The following is a 20766-nucleotide window of genomic DNA, read 5'->3' as shown; positions in this document are numbered from 1 at the left end:
TTTGTCTTCAAATATTATGAAGCAATTGTAAAGACTTGCAGTGTAATAATAAGAAAGAAAAGCAGCTGAACTGTTTTATTCCTTTCCCATTTCTGCCTGACCTCCTTAAATACCACATTACATATAGTCTACTGGGGGAATTATACCGGAGTTGCTATTGGATTTTACAGCATTTATCCGTATTTAAAGCACTAGCGCCTGTACAGGCCTTCGAGCAAAATACCAATGTCCTCACACCTCTCGTTTTCTCTCTCTCTTTCCCTCATTCTTATTTTCTTCCTCCAATCCATAGTTCTCAAATTCAAATAGCATTATTGGCATAACAAAAAGACAGACCCACACATGCGGCGACGGCGCTGTGCAAGAAACGCTAATGGCCACATTAAATGAGACTATTATAGAAGGGTGATAAAGTAATAGAACTGGAGGAGTCCATTCAGAATGATGATTGTTGCCACATTAACGATGATGGCGATGATGATGATGGTGATGATGATGATGAGGAAGCATTGTTTTGCTTTTTTAAATAGCTTGCCATTCACATTAACTGCACCACAGAGGTCTGTAATACCTGGAGATGCCACTCTGTTAGCATTATCATTGCTCTCAATGGCGGTTGCGTGCTTTCAATTTTGGCGTTATTTGCTTGTTATTTTGGCCAATCATCTGAGCTGTGAATATAGTGTGACTAATTGCTCCGGAGCCACAGAAAATCATGCCATGATGATGTAGAATCTATATTGAGTATTACAACCCCAGGTATGCAAAAGTTGGGTCATTTTTGGGGCTGTTTACTCCTGATAATGCTTTTTTTTCTGATTGGATTGTTATTTGATCGTGAAAAGGGCAGGTATGCCTTCGAAATAATAATTTGATAGCTCAAACCAAATCTGTAAAAATAGCAATAATTAAAGAATGGTCGGATACACTGCATTTTAAGTCTACGTAACCTTGGTAAATTTGCAAATTGTTCAGGATTTGAAGATCAGAATCATGTGTTTAGCAGAGACGCATTTAATTCTCGTGAATCAGACAGCTATCCGATCAGAGAAAAGTAAACATCCCTATAATTAAAATGCAGTAAAATCAGGAATATGTGATTCACCTAAACCACAGGTGTCAAACTCAGTTCCTGGAGGGCCACAGCTCTGCAAAGTTTAGTTCCAACCCTAATTAAACACACCTGATCAAACTAATTGAGTCCTTCAGTCTGGTTTGAAACCTACAGGTAAGTGTGTTGAAGCAGGGTTGCAACTAAACTATGACTCGCGTCTCACTATAGTTGTTAAGCATGATATTTAATACATCTTGTGGCAAAGCGGTGGTGTAGTGGGTTCACTGTTGCCATACAGCAAGAAGGTCACTGGTTTGAGCCTCGGCTGGGCCAGTTGGCATTTCTGTGAAGAGTTGGCATGTTCTCCCCGTGTTCGCGTGGGTTTTCCATAGGTGCTCTGGTTTCCCCCACAAGTCCAAGGCATGCGCTATAGGTAAATTGGGTAAGCTTAAATTGTCCGTAGTGTATGTGTGTGAATGAGAGTGTATGGGTGCTTCCCATTGATGGATTGCAGCTGGAAGGGCTTTTACTGCTTAAAACATATGCTGGATAAGTTGATGGTTGATTCCACTGTGGCAACCCCAAATTAATAAAGGGACTAAGCCGAAAAGAATATGAAGGAATGATTGAATAATTAATCTTGTCTCTATCTAACGACTCTTCGGTCTTTTAAATCTATCAGGTAACGTGTCACAGCGTCAGTACACTGCTTCAATCTTTCGCATTCACACTAATACTTAGTCATTTTAGCAAAAAACCTTAGATACTGTTGGTTGATTCCTGTTGATTGTGTCACCAATTTTTACCAACCATGTTTGTTGATGCCATTGTAACGACAAAGATCACTCTGCCTATTCATGTTAGGTTCCCGCAGAAAAAAATGATTGACAGGTGGTTATTTGTGTGTAACTTATCACTATTTATTTATAATTTGGTTATAGGTAAAACAAAGACCAAATAATTAATTTTTTATGAATTAATAAATTATTCATAAATATTTAATTTACCGCCGCCTACGATGATGATGTCATTGTTCATTGTGATTTTTCACATTAAACTTTGTACGATGGCAAATTGGTCAACATCGCCCAACCCTAATGAGTATAATCACTCTGGAGCTACAGGAAATTATGTCAGGGTAATTCTCAATGAATATTGAGTATTACAGTTTAAAAACAAATTGGGCATCTGGACGTTTTGTTAAAGTACAATAATAACAGGAATATTTCATTTGTCAAATTTTACTTTAACCATTTTCATTTACAGAAGTCTAATTAAAAGCATTCCTGGGTTTTCAGTGACCAAATAAACTGTATACTATAAATTAAACAAATTTTGATTTTATTAGATGATAATAATAATATATTTTAATAAAATTTAAACTTTAAAACTTTTACAACTTAATTCGCAAAGCGATTCACACAAAAAGAATAAGGAATAGAAAACAGCTTTGTATGACAATAAAAAAAAAAAACATTTAAAATAAAACACTCAATATCCATAAATACATACTAAAAATACACACCTCATGATTAGGCGAGTATAAATTAGTGCGTTTTCAAGGATAATTTAAACAATCTAAATGATGTCATAGTGAGGAGAGTTCCAGAGCCTCAAGGCCAGGGAAGAGAAAGCCTGGTCATAGGGCGCAAACGAGTGAAGACGACTGTTAAGACCATAGAAAGAACGATCACATGTGGAGAAGTACAATGTTAGAAGTTCAGAAATTTGAATGGCTGTATATTTAAAAATAAAAATGAGATGGTACACACTCTAATTTATATTCAATGCTATGTTAAAAAATGTCATCTTAATTTGTTCAACAGTTGTCTCACAAATATTTGCCACAAAATGATGTGTCTGATTCTCACAATTAATGATTGTGAAACTGAGATGCTGAAGTTAAACCTAAACATAAAACCCTCAGTTATTATCAGATCATCTGTTTATCAACCTTTTTGTAGTGTGTTGCAGTTTCTGGTCTGCACCTGTTTGTGTCCTTTAGTGATATATATCTGACTCTGCCATCATCTGGAGAGCTGAGATTTAATACCTCTTTATCCATTAGTTTTTAAAGTTCACTGCTTACGCTTGACCTTTTGCCCTCCGTTTTGTCCATACTTCAACTCTAAAATCACATCAAATCCATTCGCATCATATAAATCTTTCTCTCTCCTCTGTTTTAGCTAACCGTTAACGTGCTTAAGCGTCTGAGCTAGACGCTCATGGCTAAATGCTAACACCATTTGAAATGAACATCAAAGTTTTAAAGCATCAGTCAGCTCTCTCAGGCGATTAGAGGCTTTAAAAAACAAAAGATGTGTTCACGGTGAAATGCGTCGGTTCTTAATTAGACTTCATATCCGCACAGATGATTTCATTCAGGATCTCGGAGCTAAAACATCTATTTTTAGTTTGTTAGTCACAAGTGACTGATAGAGGCTCTTTGTGTGGGAGTTTTGAGATGTTTGCCTTTCCATCACTGTCTCCCTGTTGCTGTCGTATTGTGTTTATGATTCTCCTAATGCCCTGAACGAGTCATCTAGGCTGTCATTTGCCTGCAGTATTGCTTTCTTCCAGGGTTTAAATGTAGAACCCAACGGGAGCTGCGAGAGCTGCTGAGTCATTGAATTTTTAAGCAACATATAAATGTTGAAAAGCATTAATATTTCATGGGAAGTCTTATGGTATTTTTCATTTCCACTTTTTTTTTTTTTTACTTTTCTGTCTCAAATGCAATTTAGTTTTGTCATTACAGTTTTAGGCGGGAAACTAAAAGGTTAAAACCCTCATGAAAATTCTCCCTTGATAGGATGATTCACATACATACAGTATGAGTAGCTCACCATCATGACAAGATGCAAAGTTGTATTGCTTATAATGAATTCTTGCAGACATACTGTAGAATTCTCTTGAATATGACATTCACATGGATATTTTTTGTTCAAACATTTAACTACTGATCAGTTATTTGATGTGATTTTTTGAAATGGTTAACTCTGAGTGATCCTGAACCCCAGACAAAAGTAATTATCTTTCTTGCTTTATATTTCACACTGATAATAATTTAGCTGGGGTAAATTAATTCTACATATTACTGTTGTTTTACAATTTAAAAATGTTATTTATATATTTGCAGTGTCATTGTCATACTAGATGCATACTTACTCACATAATATACTCACGCACATTCTCACATAATATGTTGGGGACTTCTGTTTAATCTTCCTAAATGGACTTTTGAAAGCAGGAAAGAATCAAACCATAGCATTTTTTATGTATCTTCCTCCTTAAAAACTAAGCTAATTTATCAATATTTACATTAAAACTAATTCAGTAATGTTTACAATGACTGTCCAAACCAAAATAATGTGAGACGCATAGCTTGTGGGTTGCTAAACATCTAACTGTAACATTCTTACTTACACTGCATAATTCCATGCTGCACATGCTGTGCACCGCTGTGTGGAAGGAGCACCATAAAAGTGGCAATAAGCCAGCTCTGGGTAAAATAATAATAATAAAAAATACACATGCCAACCTACCCAGCAGGCACACAACATCATTAGGTTAGGTTTAGGTCATGACGTCAGGTGACCAAAATTCAATGTCTGGCCAGCGTCTAAGGACAACGTTGATATTTGGCTGATTTTAGGTTGTTTTTAGAAAGTGACCAAAATCTAATGTCTGATGGTGGTAACGTCCACACAGCATCAAGGTGAACCATGATTAGACGTTGATATTTAGTTTATTTTAGGTTGATTTTAGGTTTGAAATTGGATATTGACATCGGCCTGACGTTGAGTTCTGATGTCAAACCCGATTTTCATTTCCAAACAAAATCCAACGTCCCCACAACGTTGGGGTACATTGGGGCACAACGTCAATATGACATCATGTTGAAGACCTATGCCTGCAGGGTCACTACTAAACTACCTGTTTGGCATGCTCTTTTATTCTGGGTTGGAAAAATAGGTGTTCATAGTGTTAAAAACCCAGGACTAAGTAAAAAACCCTGATGGGAATACTCACTCTGTTTTGAAGTTTTACATATTTAAAATGTTTGTGTTTACCATACCATGTGTGTTTTAATTTTTCATCATATGAAGCCTAATGGCTTGATTGTTTTTTAAACAATACTTGTATGTGTTTATTTTCATGATTGCATGCCTATTTGTTTGTTTGTTTGCTTGTTTGATTTTATTTTTGATACTGTGGGGGAAGTTTTAGATTTCATAAAAAATATTCTCATGTGTTTGGAAGAAGGATGAAAAATTGCACACAATGACAAAATTTGCAATTTTGAGTGAACTATACCCTATTAATACACTAAGTTATCTTGGATAATCTGTATTATAAATCATATGTATTATAAATTATACACTCAAAAAATGCAAACCACTTGCTTGATTCGCAAAATACAAATTTGTCTTCTGGAAAAGAATGAAAGGAGTTCTGTTAGTTCTGTTAAATAATTAATTCTAGTTGTTTGAAACTAAATTAAGAAAAAATTAAATGAATTAGATGAGAACTTGTTGATTTAATGAGATTTAGGCTCTTCATATGAACGGCTCTCACTGGTGAGTTACAGTGCGCCTCCATCACAGTAGGTGGCGGTATGCACTTATAAGCTGATTCGCACACCACCAGTAAAACCTTATAAGAAGAAGTCACTGTGCATGCTTAGCTTAACAGACTAAACTTTTGGGATTCTGCAGTTGTAGTGTTCCACAATGCACTTTTTGCTTGTTGATGATTTAATTTTTGCTCTGTTCCCTTCAAACAAGCTACTGGGGCATGAAAACTGGTGCGTGAGCTTAAGCAAGACTGATGTAGTGATTGAATGAAGAAGATGCACAGTTGTAGCTGGACAGAAGCTCTGCTAGTCAGCATTTATAACACTGTTTCTTTAAATAAGGTGCTAGAGCAAGTAAGCTCTGAGTGGAACAATCATTAATGCTCAGTTCATCTTTTTTTTTGTAATTGGTATTTTATTTCATACCGTTGTTTTCTTCCGTGTTACTATTTAAAAGTTATTTACAAATGCTTTTGTCATAATTTTATGTTTATTTGTGTTTAATGTATAAATGTTAGTTTTTTTGTTAGTTTTTCTGCTAAAAAGATACCTTGAGATATATTGTGAGGATGTGAGGCATTATAGCTATTGGTAATTTGGTGTAATCACAGCGAGTTGGTTGCAAGTTAAGAATTTCAATGCTGCCAACTAAGACAAATCTAATTAAAGCAACAAAATAGATTTTAATAACCATACATGGACAAGACTTGTTGATATTACTGTGTTGAGTTGAAGTGTTTTACTGACATTGATTGAATAAAAATAAATTTAATCAAATAAACACAACCTAAATATTATAATTCAATTAGCTACAAAGAAGTTACACAGACCTATTAGAACCACGTTGAAATTACAAGTTTATATTGTGTTCATATAACACATTCTAAGCAGTTTAAGTTTACTTGATTTGTTTAGATGCACAATGGGTGCTACGATTATATCATGTTGATTCAACAAGTTATATTTTTGAGTGTATGTTGTCACATTTTTATATTGCAATATCTTAATAAGATGTATTGTTACCAATCATTCTCACCTCCCAACTAGGATGCATAACAATGTTTAGACGGATGATAACCCAGAGCTTTACAAGGGTACAACTATAAACGTTCACTGTATAGACATAAAAACTGCTAAAAGTCAGATTTAGAACACCATGACACTGACCAAATGTAAAGATTTCTATTTCAACATGTTTAAAGTTCACATGCTTGACTTAGAAAGGGTAGCAACTTGTAAATGACCCCCTGATCACTAACCCATTCCTTTCTTGTTGTTCTTTACAGGATCAGCTGTCATCTGTGTGCTCTCTTCAACTGACCCCATGAGGACGGCTCAGGGAGATGGAACGTAACAGACTTCTCACCTTTACTCTCTATAGCATTTCCACAAAAACTCACCAGGGCTGAGCACAACCTCAGCTCCCCGTCCACCCCAACCCTTCCACAGCCCCCCATTCCTGTCCTCCCTATTCTTGCTCCTCAAACAACCAAAATAGAACAGACAGGGTCACATTTCTTACTCTAGCAGTCCTTTTTCCTTCACCCTTACCAATTAAATCAGAGGCCAATAAAACAGCGAAAAACAAAACAGGACAGTCATGTATTTGCCTCATGCCTGTAAACGGGATTTGGGCTATGCCCACAATTCAGAGGCCACTCACACAATAGCTCTCTTCTGGTTGGCACTGTGGATCACTTTGGCATCATGTCAACGCATCGATCCTGGCACTAAATATCCTACAGTCACCACAAACTACGGCAAATTGCGTGGGATTAAAAAAGAGCTTAACAATGAGATTCTGGGTCCCGTGGAACAATATCTGGGCGTTCCTTATGCCACAGCGCCAATCGGAGACCGTCGCTTTCAGCCACCAGAAGCTCCAGGGTCTTGGCAAGAAGTGCGCAATGCCACGCAGTTTGCCCCGGTTTGCCCGCAGAATGTTCATGGTGTTTTGCCCGAGATCATGCTGCCGGTGTGGTTCACCGACAGCTTGGACGTGGCTGCCACCTACATTCAGAACCAGAGTGAAGACTGTCTCTACCTCAACGTCTATGTGCCCACAGAAGATGGTGAGTGTCTGACACTACACAGCAAAGCATTGTGGTTATATCTAATAGAGTGCAACAGTGCCGTACTCTTTTTCAGCTGCCATGTTTCTGGAAGTATTTTTTTTTTCATAACGATTTGAAAAGCCTTTTTAAATCAATCAATCCTGAACAAAACCAATCATATACGAGGTCAATCACATGTGTTTAAAAACAAGACTTTGATTAACACTTTTAATCGGGGAAAAGGGAAAGGTGGATTTGATTTAATTGGAAATATAAATACAGTGGTCCCTCGCTATTACGCGGTTCCCTTTTCGTGACCTTGCAGTTTTGACGATTTTTTTTTTGTGCAATTTGACATGCTTTTTTTTTTTCTACAGCCCATTGTGTTCTGCATTCTGATTGGCTGTAGACCATTGTCAATCAATCTCCTCCCTGCCTCCTGTACAGTAGAGTATGCATTCAGCTTGCCTAATTAGCATAAATCTTTGATTGCTAGCAGTTTGTTTCAACAAAGATGCAAAAAGGGATGTAACTGTCCACAGCAAGACCACCGTAAAGGGGGTTGCACACCCGATGTGCTGCATGCATACAAATATTATTGCATCAGGATTTGCACACCGGCACCGCAAGTCGCGGCTGTCTGCAGTGCACAGCACACTGTTCATATTTCTGCTATGCCACAGAGCACCATCTGAATAATTTAATTTTAAAAAAACATGTGAATGTGCATGTCCGTGTTTACTTCCAACTGTCATATATGCGGCGCATTCCGGTGTCCGAAGTCTGCTTTAGTTTTGTGCATTAGTGACTGCAGGAAAGAGAACATTACACTGGTTGTCTACATTGTCCGCACAAAAGCTAAAAAGCTTTATGAACCTTTTGCTGACAGTGATGAATGTTTGCACCTGACAACAATTTTGATCTTTGGTTTCATTCTATAATACCGAACTTATTTTTCTATGAAGGTTTGAACTTTGAGAGTGTTTAAACAAGAGAGAACAGTGTGAAAATGTTAATGCTGTCTGAGAAAAGTGTATAAAAGTGAGGTTTTTTTTAGCCTTATCTATGATAATTGTAATGAATAAAGCGGACTGCTTTCGGATTTTGCCTATTGTGGATTATTTTTAGAACATAACTCCCACGATAAACGAGGGACTAGGCATGGGCCGGTATAAGATTCTGACAGTATGATAATTTTGGATAAAATATCATGGTTTGAGGGTATTGCGATTACTGCTCTAAAATATATATTTTAAAAATGTCTGGGTAAAAAACAAGAACTTTTTTCCACTTTGAACACAATATATTTTATTTTGAGAAACATTTTAAATATTCTGGAACAGTAAAACACCTATCTTTTTTTTGCAGCAGATACTGTTGTCCTAAAAAAACTATTTAAAAAAGTAAATAAAAAGGTCTTATACATACCTTAAGAACGGTAGCAGAAAATTTCGGCGGTTTTAAAACCTTTACTTTTCCAAACAGCAGTATACCTTGAAAACGCCTACGAGGGACCACTGTACATTGGTTTTAAAATATGTGTATATAGAAAGAAGTTTGGGGCTGACTTAGTTACAACATTTGAAGTTTGTTTGTTGGTTTGTTCAGTTTTTGTGAAACTCATATTCTTTTTTTCTAGAAACTGGCTGTTGCACTCAATGTAATGGAACCTATAGAATAGCATGTATTTCCACATGCATGCTGTTCTATATTGTACATGTACATGAAAGGTGAAAGTTGTCATCATTTGCTAATTTCACTTCACTGTCATTCCAAACCTGTTGGACTTTATTTCTTCTGTGCAACACATGAACACCTAAAAAAGAAGATGCTTTTGCCTTAATTCAAGTTCTTTGTTGTTTTTAAACCACACTGACTTCAACCATGGACATAAATAGTCAACATTCAAAATGTCTTTTCATGTTCTGTGTAAGAAATATATTGTACAGGTTTGAAATCATATAAGGGTGAGTAACGAATTACGGAATTTCCACTTGTGGTTGAACTACCTCTTTAACACTACAAAGTACCATACAGTGAGTATGAAATGCCGATTTCTGCCTTTGAACTGCTGTGCAGTGTTAGCAGACCTTGACTAAGGACACGTCCTTGCCTTCTCCCAGTTATGATCAGTCCACTGCACTCTGGATCAGGAGTTGTCAGGAATAGTTTACCCTTTGATTCACTTTAAAAGTGAGGCCAGCTGGAAAGACTAAAGCGTTCTGGGAAATTACTTATGCTTCAGTACAAGACAAACGTTAACCACAAATTGCAATAAATTGATGGAGAGTTAACAAAGCAAATAAGTGGCTGACTTTTTAGACTGAAGTAAAAACCCTCAACATTTGTCTTTTTTTTTTTCTCTTCTCCTCTTCCAGTTTTTTTTTTTTTTTGGTCTTTTTTTCTTTTGAGACAGAGCAAAGTGGACAGATACTCTCAGAGGATGGCAGGAGCTGATTTGCGAGGAGGTGTTTTTCTCTCGCAATTAAGGTTCCAGCCGCCAAGTTGCCCAGAGAAACAAATTATTGACATCAGCAGTAATTTGCAATCTCAGAGCCCTTTTTGCTCCTTTCCACTCAGTTTTTACCTCTTTTTGGCAGTCAGCGTAGTCCTTTTGTGTTTACATTGGTAATTGTCTTATTTAAGCAATTCTTCCAGTGATGAAAGAGTGTTTTGTAATTTGCAACTCGTGTTAATGAAGAAAAAATCCCTACACTTACTTAGAAACATAGTGTATAATGCCTCATAGCACATCATCAGCAAACTCCAGCAGATTGCATTCTAACAGAACAGCTGCATAGGCAAGCATGTGTGTGTATATTCTCAGCAATGTTTGTTTTTTTTTGGATGTATTTTATGACACCATCAGCATTGTGTCTCTTTTTCTTCCTTCCGTTTTTCCTTCTCTTTTCCAACACTCATTTTCATCCCACATTATCTCTTTCTATGTGCCATGTGTCTTTCACAAAGCCCCCTGCAAATCTGTCAATTCCTAGATTCCCAAACGTGCCAATTCCCATTTTCACAAATCCTCAAATTCCCTTTAATCCACTCACTCTCTCCCAATCCTGCACACCAGAGTCGCTATTTAGAACAAAATATGTTATCCATGCATCATGTTTCTGCACCAAATGGTCGTGTGGATTAATGTATAAATTAAGCTGTACATTCCTATACAGTATGTATGTATACTGCAATGGTAAAAACTGAGAGCACTCGAATACTCTCGGGATTTACTCCTACTAGTTATGTGTTTGGATACAGTTCTATAATTACTTGTAATCTTGTAACTACTAATACAAGTTTTCCTAATTTAATAGAAAAATGTTGTCGATTAGAGTGTTTATTTTTTAGAGTGTCTGCAGGGTCTTAAAAAGTCTTAAAATGACTTAAATTTCAAGAACTTTTTTTATATTTTAGGCCTTAAAAGTCTTAAATACATTGAAATATAGTGTTGTAGGACTTAAATAATTTTTAAAAGGTCTTATGTCCTATGTCCAAGTAAAGCTACTCAATCAGCTGACACCTAATCACCAATAATCCATCAGAAAACTTTTTTTAAATGTATTTAAGTTGGTATTGCAAAGAGATACAATTCACAACAACTGTTAGACATTTTTACAGCTAATTCACCACAGTTAAATCGTCTTATCAAGGAAAGAAAAATAAAGCATCACATGCCTTTACATGATTTCCCATTAATACAAAAACTATTTACAAAAGTAACCAGGCTATATATGTATAAGTCTAAAATTTTATTCATAATGGTTTTAAAACGTCTTAAATTTGTATTGAGGAAACCTGCAGAAACCCTGATTTTGCATAAAAATTCTGTAACTAGAAGTGCTTTGTTTTCAGACATGCTTTTATTAATAGTTAGTTTCAATAGAATTTTCACAATTATGATAGAATAAAAAGTTGGCAAAATATTTTTAGTTGAAGTCTGGTAGTAATCAGACCTTTATAAAATAAAATAAATATTGAAAGTTTACTCACACCCATATCTACTGTAATACATCCAGTAAATCCACATACATAATCCAATACATATTGTGCTGGGCACAAGTTTTAAGCCAACATTAAATCTATTATTTTACTTGACCCTTTACCACAAACCAGTCATAAGTCATAATTATTTATTTTTTTGTTTTGTTGAGATTTTCATTTACATGGTGATTAAATTATCTTTCACCAGATGTATGGTTTGTTAGGATATGATTTAGGCTTAGTTAGAGTTTGAATTATTTTAGTTTTATTGTTTAAGACATGTAAGAGACAATGTTGGAGACTGGCTGTTTGTTCCGATTTGGGCTGCATTTTTACCAGTGTTGTTAGCAATATTGTCTAAATTGATGGAATTATGAATGTTGAAAGTACATGTAGGTTTACATTAAGTCATTCCTTCTGGAAAGGACTTTAGTTTCCAGTATGATAATGATCCGCTAACTGCAGTGAAATCCTATTTGGAGAAAGAAAACAGCTGATAAAACACAGACAGTCATGAAATGGCCTCAACAGAGTCCAGACCTGAAAATTATAGAGGCTGTATGAGATCACCTAAATAGAAAAAGAAATATGTGACACTACAAACCTAAAGAAAAACTCTAAATAGTGCTAAAAGGAGCCTGATATTACACAGCACATTACAGCAGAAAATGTCAGGACAATTAGAACAAAACAGTTCAAGCTGTGCTTGGTGCCAAGGGAAGCCACAAGACTATTGCTTGAAGAGGAAATGTTGTGCTGTTGTTGTTGTTTTTTGTACATTCCTATATTTTTAATTAGTTTTTATAAACAGACTGAATGATTATATATTGCGCAGAAGCTAACAAAGCTGGAATTGTGCTTAGGACTTTTGCACAATACTCTATATAATACATAAAACTGGAGTATACAGGCACAGATTCCCTCTTTTAGAAATGTGTGCATGCTGTGTTGCAGTTTATCTGTGTGAGAGTTAGAAAAGGGAGGGGACAAGAGATCAAAGCTACTACATCACTTACTATGTGGGGACTATGTTGGACCCCCATGGCCCCAGGCAACTTCTACAGCTGAATATAGTCTCATTATTTGTCTCTCTTTTGTTCATGTTCCTAGGACTATATATACAGTGACATGTCCTATAGCCTCTTTTAGAGCTGAATTGAGAATTCTTAGATGCCACAAGATGTGCATCAACAATTTTTTTGTAACAAAATAATTATATTCAGGATCTGTAAGATGCAAGTCTTCAGCTTACTAAGGTAAACGTAAATCGTAATATTGTAAAATGCACTATAATTAAAAAGTTTTTGTGTGTGTGTGTGTGTGTGTGTGTGTGTGTGTGTGTGTATATTGTACATTTTAATTCAATTATGTGATGGTGAAGCTGGATTTAAATCTGTATTTAGTGTCACTTCATCCTTCAAATGTCATTGCAGTATCTTGATTTGGCGAACAAGAAATATTTGTCATTCTCACATGGACAGCTTTTATATGAAACAAAAAAAGTTTTCCAACAGTCAACTCAACTCAACTCAGCTCAATTTATTTCTAGAGCACTTACAACCAACCACAATGGGTACCAAAGTGCTGTTCATAAAAACACATGATGCTTGCAAACATACAGTACATGGAACCAAAGTACAAAAACTCACAACACATGATTAAAAGCGAAAAAAATTAAGTGTGTTTTCCGTGACCTCTGAAAATATTTCAATATGCGCAAAATCACATAAAATATTTGCAAATAAAGCACTTGTTTTCTTCCAATGTGTTCAAGAGAATCACTTCTTGAGAAACCAGCATGATATTTCCGTAATAAAAATTAATGTAGCTGCAAGTGAGGAAACCACTAGATTTTTTTCCTCTCCATAATAAAACTGTAGTGCTTTAGAGCGACAGACGCCACAAGCAATTCACTGTTATGTTATCTCAAGTTTGGATGTGTACTGTATGTCCGATATTTAAGAACATTAAATCATTTTAAATCATTCTGGGAGGAAATTATTACAAAATAATATTGGAAATAGGCGTTTGCTAAGATGTCTTTGTCAATCAATGACAATCATTTGTCTTTTCAAGCCACATTTTATATGAAGCACGTTAAAAATTTATTTTGTAAATGTCATTTGAGTACATGTTTTAGAACTGATTTCCATGTTGGAAATTCCATACAGCATCTTGTAATTAACATTCTAAAAGGGCATATTAAAATAGGTGGATATAAACAAAGTTAATGTGAAAATATATTACAATATAAAATACATTTCTGCTGAATAATTGTATTAATCTATTCCCCTCGCACCCCCTCCCCTTCTTTTTTAACATGCCATTTTCTTCTCTAGTCTTCTGCCTATTAGTAATTTATTTTAAAAGATCAGATATGGACATCTTTCTTTTATTCAACAAATAAATGTGCTGGAGCAAATCATCATAATTATAATTTTGCGAAAGATAATTCCTTTTTTGGATGCTTCTCTCTTCTCTTTCTCTTGTCTGGTGGTTACCTAAAGGCTTAATGAATAATCCTTGGAAGAAACTTGCAGGACACTGTGAAGGCCAGAGGATGATCAATCAAAGGCATATGTGTGCAGGACTGATGTGCTGGTTTTAGCATGGCTGTGCACTGCAGCCCTCTTGATACTATCACAGGCATGTTAATGTCAGCCTGCCTACTCGCTCTTCACTGTCAGATCTATTATAAATAAACAAAAAGCTACAGGGTTTTGTCAATTCACTTGAAATAAAAACAATTTGATTAGTCAATAAACATGCTAAAATCGAATAGCTTGGCTTTACACATTGCACTAAATATATGACATAATTTTAAAGAAGCTACAATAACAGACATTGGTGTATGCTATGAATAGGGGTAGGGAAAAAGATGGTGGTGGTGTTCTCTAGAGCGTAATATCAGGTCTATCATGACAGATGCATTCAACAGGGCAATAAAATTGTCTGTGACAGAATATGAAGTACTGTTATTGTTTCAGTGAACACTCTTTCCTGATGCATGTGGCCATAACCAGCTCCGCTTAAAATGTTATTTCAGAACAGAAAGACAAATGTGATGTGTTTGACACAGAAAATCGAGATCACTGTATGTGTAAGAGAAATGATCGCAAACGCACAACACAGTGAGAGTGATTGTTGCATCATACAGTAGGCTCACTCTAAACACTTAGCCCTATATACATTTCTGGAGATTGTAAATTATGTAGCCAGAAGTACGTATGGCAACATTTCGTCTTTAAAACGATTGCTACAGGGCGGTATGAGCATTCCTATTCGCATTTACCAACTGACAGTTTACCTCAGTATGGACGGCTTTCCCACTGTTACCAGTTTGTCCAGTTAGCTCGCCATGTACTTCGGGGGACTTGAAATGCAGAAAGGAGTTGACCACAATGACGGGGTTTGAGTCCGGCGAAGAATGGTTCCAGAAAGCAGGTTAGACAAAAAACAGAGGCCAAAAAATTAAATAAACAAGTAAATAACAGGATGAGAATGTGGTAAAATTTGATAACTGTAAAAATTAGGCAAAAGCTTTTTTTTTCTGGATGGCTTTTTAAAACTGTCAGTTGGATTTAGGGAAGTTGGTGGATTGGTCAATTGGTGTTTTTAAAAACAGTATTGGTTGGATTTAGGGAAGGAGGAAGGTGGGTCAGTCGATCACTCAGTCGGTCAGTTAGTCGACAGCAGCCTCTGGTGGATTTACGTGATGTGGAGAGAAAGGAATTTATTTTTATTACTTTTGCATTTTTCTTTTGTATGATACCATATATTAACCTAGCATACTTCTTCTTTCTTACTGTGTTGCATACTTCTTAGAAAGAACTGCTGACAAGAAGGAAGTAGCAGAATAAGAATAAAACTTGTGCGGGGGGCTTTGCTCCAGACTTCTGTCTATGCTTGTAGACGTTGTGAAATATATTTAAGGTTACTTAACTGTTCAGTTTTGCCATGGAGAGAAGGGTTGCAGAAAGAGGAAGTATGTTTGGGTGCAATGGCCAAAGGACTGCAGACTGATGAGTGACGTTACACCAAACTTCACCTGTTAATATTAGTTGTGTATATATGCTGGAGTCAGGGAAATGTAAGTTAGTTGCGAACCTCCTGAATGTAATTCTTGTATAGCATTGGAGTAATGTAACCCAGAGCTCTGTCCTCGAATTATACATTTGTATCTAATAAAATACTATTTTTTAATTTTTGGCATTGAAGACAACCCTCTCCTGGCCTTTTTTTATTGAACACACATGGAATTGGGTAGATATTCCAACAGTGAGACCAACATACGCAAATGGCACTTGCGAGAGAACTTTGAGATCTCAAAGAGGATACACAGCGGCCTCTAGTGGATTCGCGAAAACAAAAACTGCAAAAAACTGTATTTCCTGGAATGTATTTGCCGCTGTCCAGACATGTATATAGCGGTAGGTTTTCAGAATGAGTCTGGTTTGGATTTATTAGAATAGCAATATAATATTCATTCATTCATTCATTTTCTTGTCGACTTAGTCCCTTCATTAATCTGGGGTCGCCACAGCGGAATGAACCACCAACTTATCCAGCAAGTTTTTATGTAGCGGATGCCCTTCCATTTGCAACTCATCTCTGGGAAACATCTACACACATTCACACACACAGTCATACACTACGGACAATTTAGCCTACCCAATTCACCTGTACTGCATGTCTTTGGACTGTGGGGGAAACCGAAGCACCCGGAATGCTAATGCAGGGAGAACATGCAAACTCCACACAGAAATGCCAACTGAGCCAAGGTTCGACCCAGCGACCTTCTTGCTGTGAGGCGACAGCACTACCTACTGCACCACTGCCTCGCCCCGCAATATAATATATAAAAGCAAACACATTCATTATTAGATAAATAACCCCTCACTGTTTTTTCCTTTTATAATGTAAGTTCTGGCCGGCACAAAATAAGTTTGTTGCCTGTATTGAATTAGTTTATGAAGAATCATGAAAACTGTTTTTTTTCTTTAATGCATCCTTTTCTCAAGTTATTTTGAAGTACTTGAAAAAAAATTGTTTGGGACCCAACCTCCCCACCCGCAAATTACGCCGCTGATAACATACCTTATTCTGAAGTATACAAAAGGCCTTAGAGGTAGAAATGAGAAACAGAAGAAAGAAATGAGGAGATGCTTGAAATAAAGACAAGATTGGAACTGCACTCTTGTTTTCTATGGGAAGGAAATCAAAACTGCTTCGGAGAGCACCTTAGTGTTGGTTTGGAGGGTGTTTTTTAATTAGCTTCTGGAAGCTCTGAGGTATTCTGAATATAGACGGACTGTTGTGAGGCCTTTGAAGTGTTTGAAGCCGAGATGCGCGAAAGCAGCTCTGTGACGCATGACAAGGAAAAGCACAAATATTACATACAGAGGTCTACAGGCTACAGCTGGAAGGTTTGAGATTTTGACTTTAAACAGGGTGTAACTCAGAGGTAGTCTGCTTTTAGCAGTGGCATCATTGTCATATTATGACCAAAATGAGTGTTCTGAATGAATAAAACAAACATTTTGTCTTCTCTCCCTGTTCTAGCTTCGTCTTTATAACAGTATTTCCCTCTTTGAGCTAAAATAAAATCCAAAGGAAGGCTTTAGTTTTGCAGCAAGGTCAAAGCAATGGAATCAGTAAGGTCAGTTTCTCAGCTTAAGAGTTTTTAGTGCAGAGTAATGAGAACAAATTGGTAACTTTCCAGCTAAGAACGTGTTCAGGCTTACTTGAAATTATGTGTGTGTGCGAAGAAATCCCAGAGCAGAATTGTTATATTGTTAGACTGCAGCGCAATGAGCTTTTGGACAGGAAGTGTGTGTTAATGAATGTGTCTATAAGGCTGTCAGCTCAAGAGAATAACAAATACTCAATTAAAAGAGCGAGATAACAGCTGATGGACAGAAGAAGAAGAATAAGTCGCGAGTTATGAAGATGTAAGGCGCATGAATATACAGCTAAGTGAGACTGAATAAGCGAGGGTATTGAGATTTGAAATAAAAGAAACATTAAAGGGGTCATGAGCTGAGAAATCAAAATTCACTTGATCATTTGAAGCATAAGAGAGGTCATTGTACTCTAAAAACATCCTTTAGTTTTCAGAACTCTAAACTTTCTCATTAGTCTGAAAATGTATTGAAGTTTATTCAAGTTATATATATATATATATATATATTCACCGGCCACTTTATTAGGTACAACTGTCCAACTGCTCGTTATTGCAAATTTCTAATCAGCCAATCACATGCCAGCAACTCATTTAGGCATGTATGTACGATCAAGCTGATCTGCTGCAGTTCAAACCAAGCATCTGAATGCAGAAGAAAGGTCATTTAAGAGACTTTGAACCTGGCATGGTTGTTGGTGCCAGACTGGTCTGAGTATTTCAGAAACTGCTGATCTACAGAGGTTTTCACGCACAACAGTTTCTAGGGTTTACAGAAAATGGTCTGAAAAAGAGTAAAAATACCCAGTGAGCAGCAGTTCCGAGGGTGCAAATGTATTGTTAATGCCAGAGGTCAGAGGAAAATGGCCAAACTGTTTCGAGCTGATAGAAAGGCAACAGTAACTCAAATAACTACTCGTCAACTGAGGAATGCAGAAGAGCATCTCTGAACACACAACACGTCCAACCTTGAGGCTACAGCAGCAGAAGACAAAACCAGGTGCAACTCCTGTCAGCTGAGAAAAGGAAACTGAGGCTACACTTTGCACAGGCTCACCCAAATTGGACAATAGAAGTTTGGAAAAACATTGCCTGGTCTGATGAGTCTTGATTTCTGCTTCAACATTCAGATGGTAGGGTCAGAAAACATGGATCCATCCTGCCTTGTATCAACGGTTCAGGCTGGTGGTGGTGGTGTAATGGTGTGGGGAATTTTCTTGGCACCTTTTTTGGGGGGCCCATCAGTACCAATGGTGCATCTTGTCAACGCCACAGCCTACCTGAGTGTTGTTGCTGACCATGTCCATCCCTTTATGACCACAGTGTACCCACTTTTGATGGTTACTTCAAGTAAAACAATGCAGCATGTCATAAAGCGTGAATCATCTCGGACTGGTTTCTTGAACGTGAAAATGAGTTCACTGTACTCAAATAGCCTCCACAGTCACCAAAACTCAATCCAATAGAGCACGTTTGGAATATGGTGGAACGAGAGATTCGCATCATGGATGTGCAGCCTGAATCTGCGTGATGCAATCTTCTCAATATGAACCAAAACCTCTGAGGAATATTTCCAGTACCTTGTTGAATCTGCCTCAAAGGATTAGGACAGTTCTGAAGGCAAAAAAAAGAGTCCAAGCTAATAAAGTGGCCTGTAAGCTTCATTTGAAAAAGAAAAATCAGACTGGCTGTAGAATGTTGCTCTTTATTACATTATAGGGTAGCTAAACACCGCCTCCCCAAGTAAAACATCAATGCCTGCTTTTAAATCACATCCTGCTTAACTCCACCCATGCATGTACAAAAATAATCAAATGCAGGACCACATATAACCGTGCTCTGAAGACAGCAAAGGATGGATCAAATTTCTGAAGTTTCATATCATGCCAGTAAAAAACAGTCCTTTCTTCATGTCAATTTGACACTGATTTGTTCACAAATAATGCAAAAATTGACAGGATTTTCAGAAAGATTAAAAGGAAGACACTACTGTTGCAAATACCCTGGATCTAAGTACGAGGAACTGTTTTTATTGTGTGGTATTGATGCGTTGTGGGAGCACTTTACTTGAAGGAGGTATTTATAAGACAATAAACAGAAAATCTATAAGACAGTAAGGCATACGTCATGAAACTGTTATGATCATGGTATGACATATTTAATAAACATGAATGAGATTTCATGCATCCTTAAGTCTTTTGCTCAGCTCTGTCACTTTAAATGTAAAGGTGATGTTGTTTGAGATGTCTTTGTCATGACAACGTAACATTACCAAAACTGTCATGATGCCATTATCCTGTAATTGTCACAAATTTCAGCTAACAGTGCCATTAATATTTTTCTTGACCTCAACTACAGTGGTACAAATTGAATTTGTCATTCAAGTGTCATTAAGTATTAATTACACTCTTTAAAAAAAAAAGAGTAATGACACTTTTAATGAGAAATATTAATGACAAATTTATTTTGATCCACTAAAAAAGTGATCAGAAAAATATTCATGCAAATATTCAATAAGTATATTTAATATACGTATTATAAGTATATAATATTAGTCATTAACCTAAATCACAGCAGTGTCCACCTTTGAAGGTTACAGTCAATCATACAGAAAGAACTTTTGAAAACCTTTAAGCAAACACTTTAGTCAGTCACACTGTGTTTACTACAGCCCACCACATCTATTCCTGTGTTGGAGAGGGGCCAGAAGAGGACAGAGAACACTCTATTACTTGTAAATGATGATGTTTTTGGTGTAAACCGCTCTTAGCATTATAAGTGGGCCTTAGACAACAGTACAAAATAAACAAAAATAGACAGTTCATGACCCCTTTAAACCCAGAGCGAAACCGAGAAATGGAGGGAAAATGGAGGGGGAAGGAGATGAGAGTTGATATGTATGGATAGATAATGCTGACACAGAATGAGGGTTTGGCAGGGGAAGGGGTCGCCTTGGCAACCCCGCAGCTCTTCCTGTGTGTAGCTGTCAGGCAGAACGTCAGAGCTGTGTGTGTGTGTGTGTGTGTGTGTGTGTGTGTGTGTGTGTGTGTGTGTGTGTGTGTGTGTGTGTGTGTGTGTGTGTGTGTGTGTGCGTGCGTGTGCGTGTGTGTGTGTATGTGCACATGTGCGTATGCGTGTGCGTATGCGTGTGTGTGTGTGTGTATTTGTGCGTTACCACTAGACTCTCAATGAAGGAATTAGCAAGAGCTCTGCCACACACTCTATTTATAGCCACAGAAGAGAGAAGCACTTGAGAGAAAGTTATTAGGGGTGTGTGTGTGTGTGTGTGTGTGTGTGTGTGTGTGTGTGTGTGTGTGTGTGTGTGTGTCTTGATGTAGACTGTCGTTGTGCAGATGGCGCATTGTGCCATGCTATGCCTTCATTCTACATCTTTTCTTTGCCCCACACATAAAAT

General features: G+C 36.9%; 1 protein-coding gene across 6 annotated transcripts in view; it reads left to right on the top strand.

Moving 5' to 3' along the window:
• nlgn2a (neuroligin 2a) overlaps positions 1-20766 on the top strand; it is a 360446-nt gene that overhangs the window by 158701 nt on the left and 180979 nt on the right. For 3 of the 6 annotated variants that reach the window (XM_087259461.1, XM_087259463.1, XM_087259460.1), the window contains one exon: positions 6917-7702. In XM_087259461.1, the coding sequence (XP_087115587.1) occupies positions 7231-7702 (472 nt within the window). In that variant the 5' untranslated portion in view covers positions 6917-7230. 6 annotated transcript variants of the gene reach the window in all.

This window comes from Danio rerio, chromosome 7 (genome assembly GCF_052040795.2).
Source record: "Danio rerio strain M-AB ecotype USA chromosome 7, GRCz13ab, whole genome shotgun sequence".
NCBI lineage: Eukaryota > Metazoa > Chordata > Actinopteri > Cypriniformes > Danionidae > Danio > Danio rerio.
The sequence above is the reverse complement of the archived record's forward strand: the minus strand, read 5'-3'. Positions and strand labels throughout refer to the sequence as shown.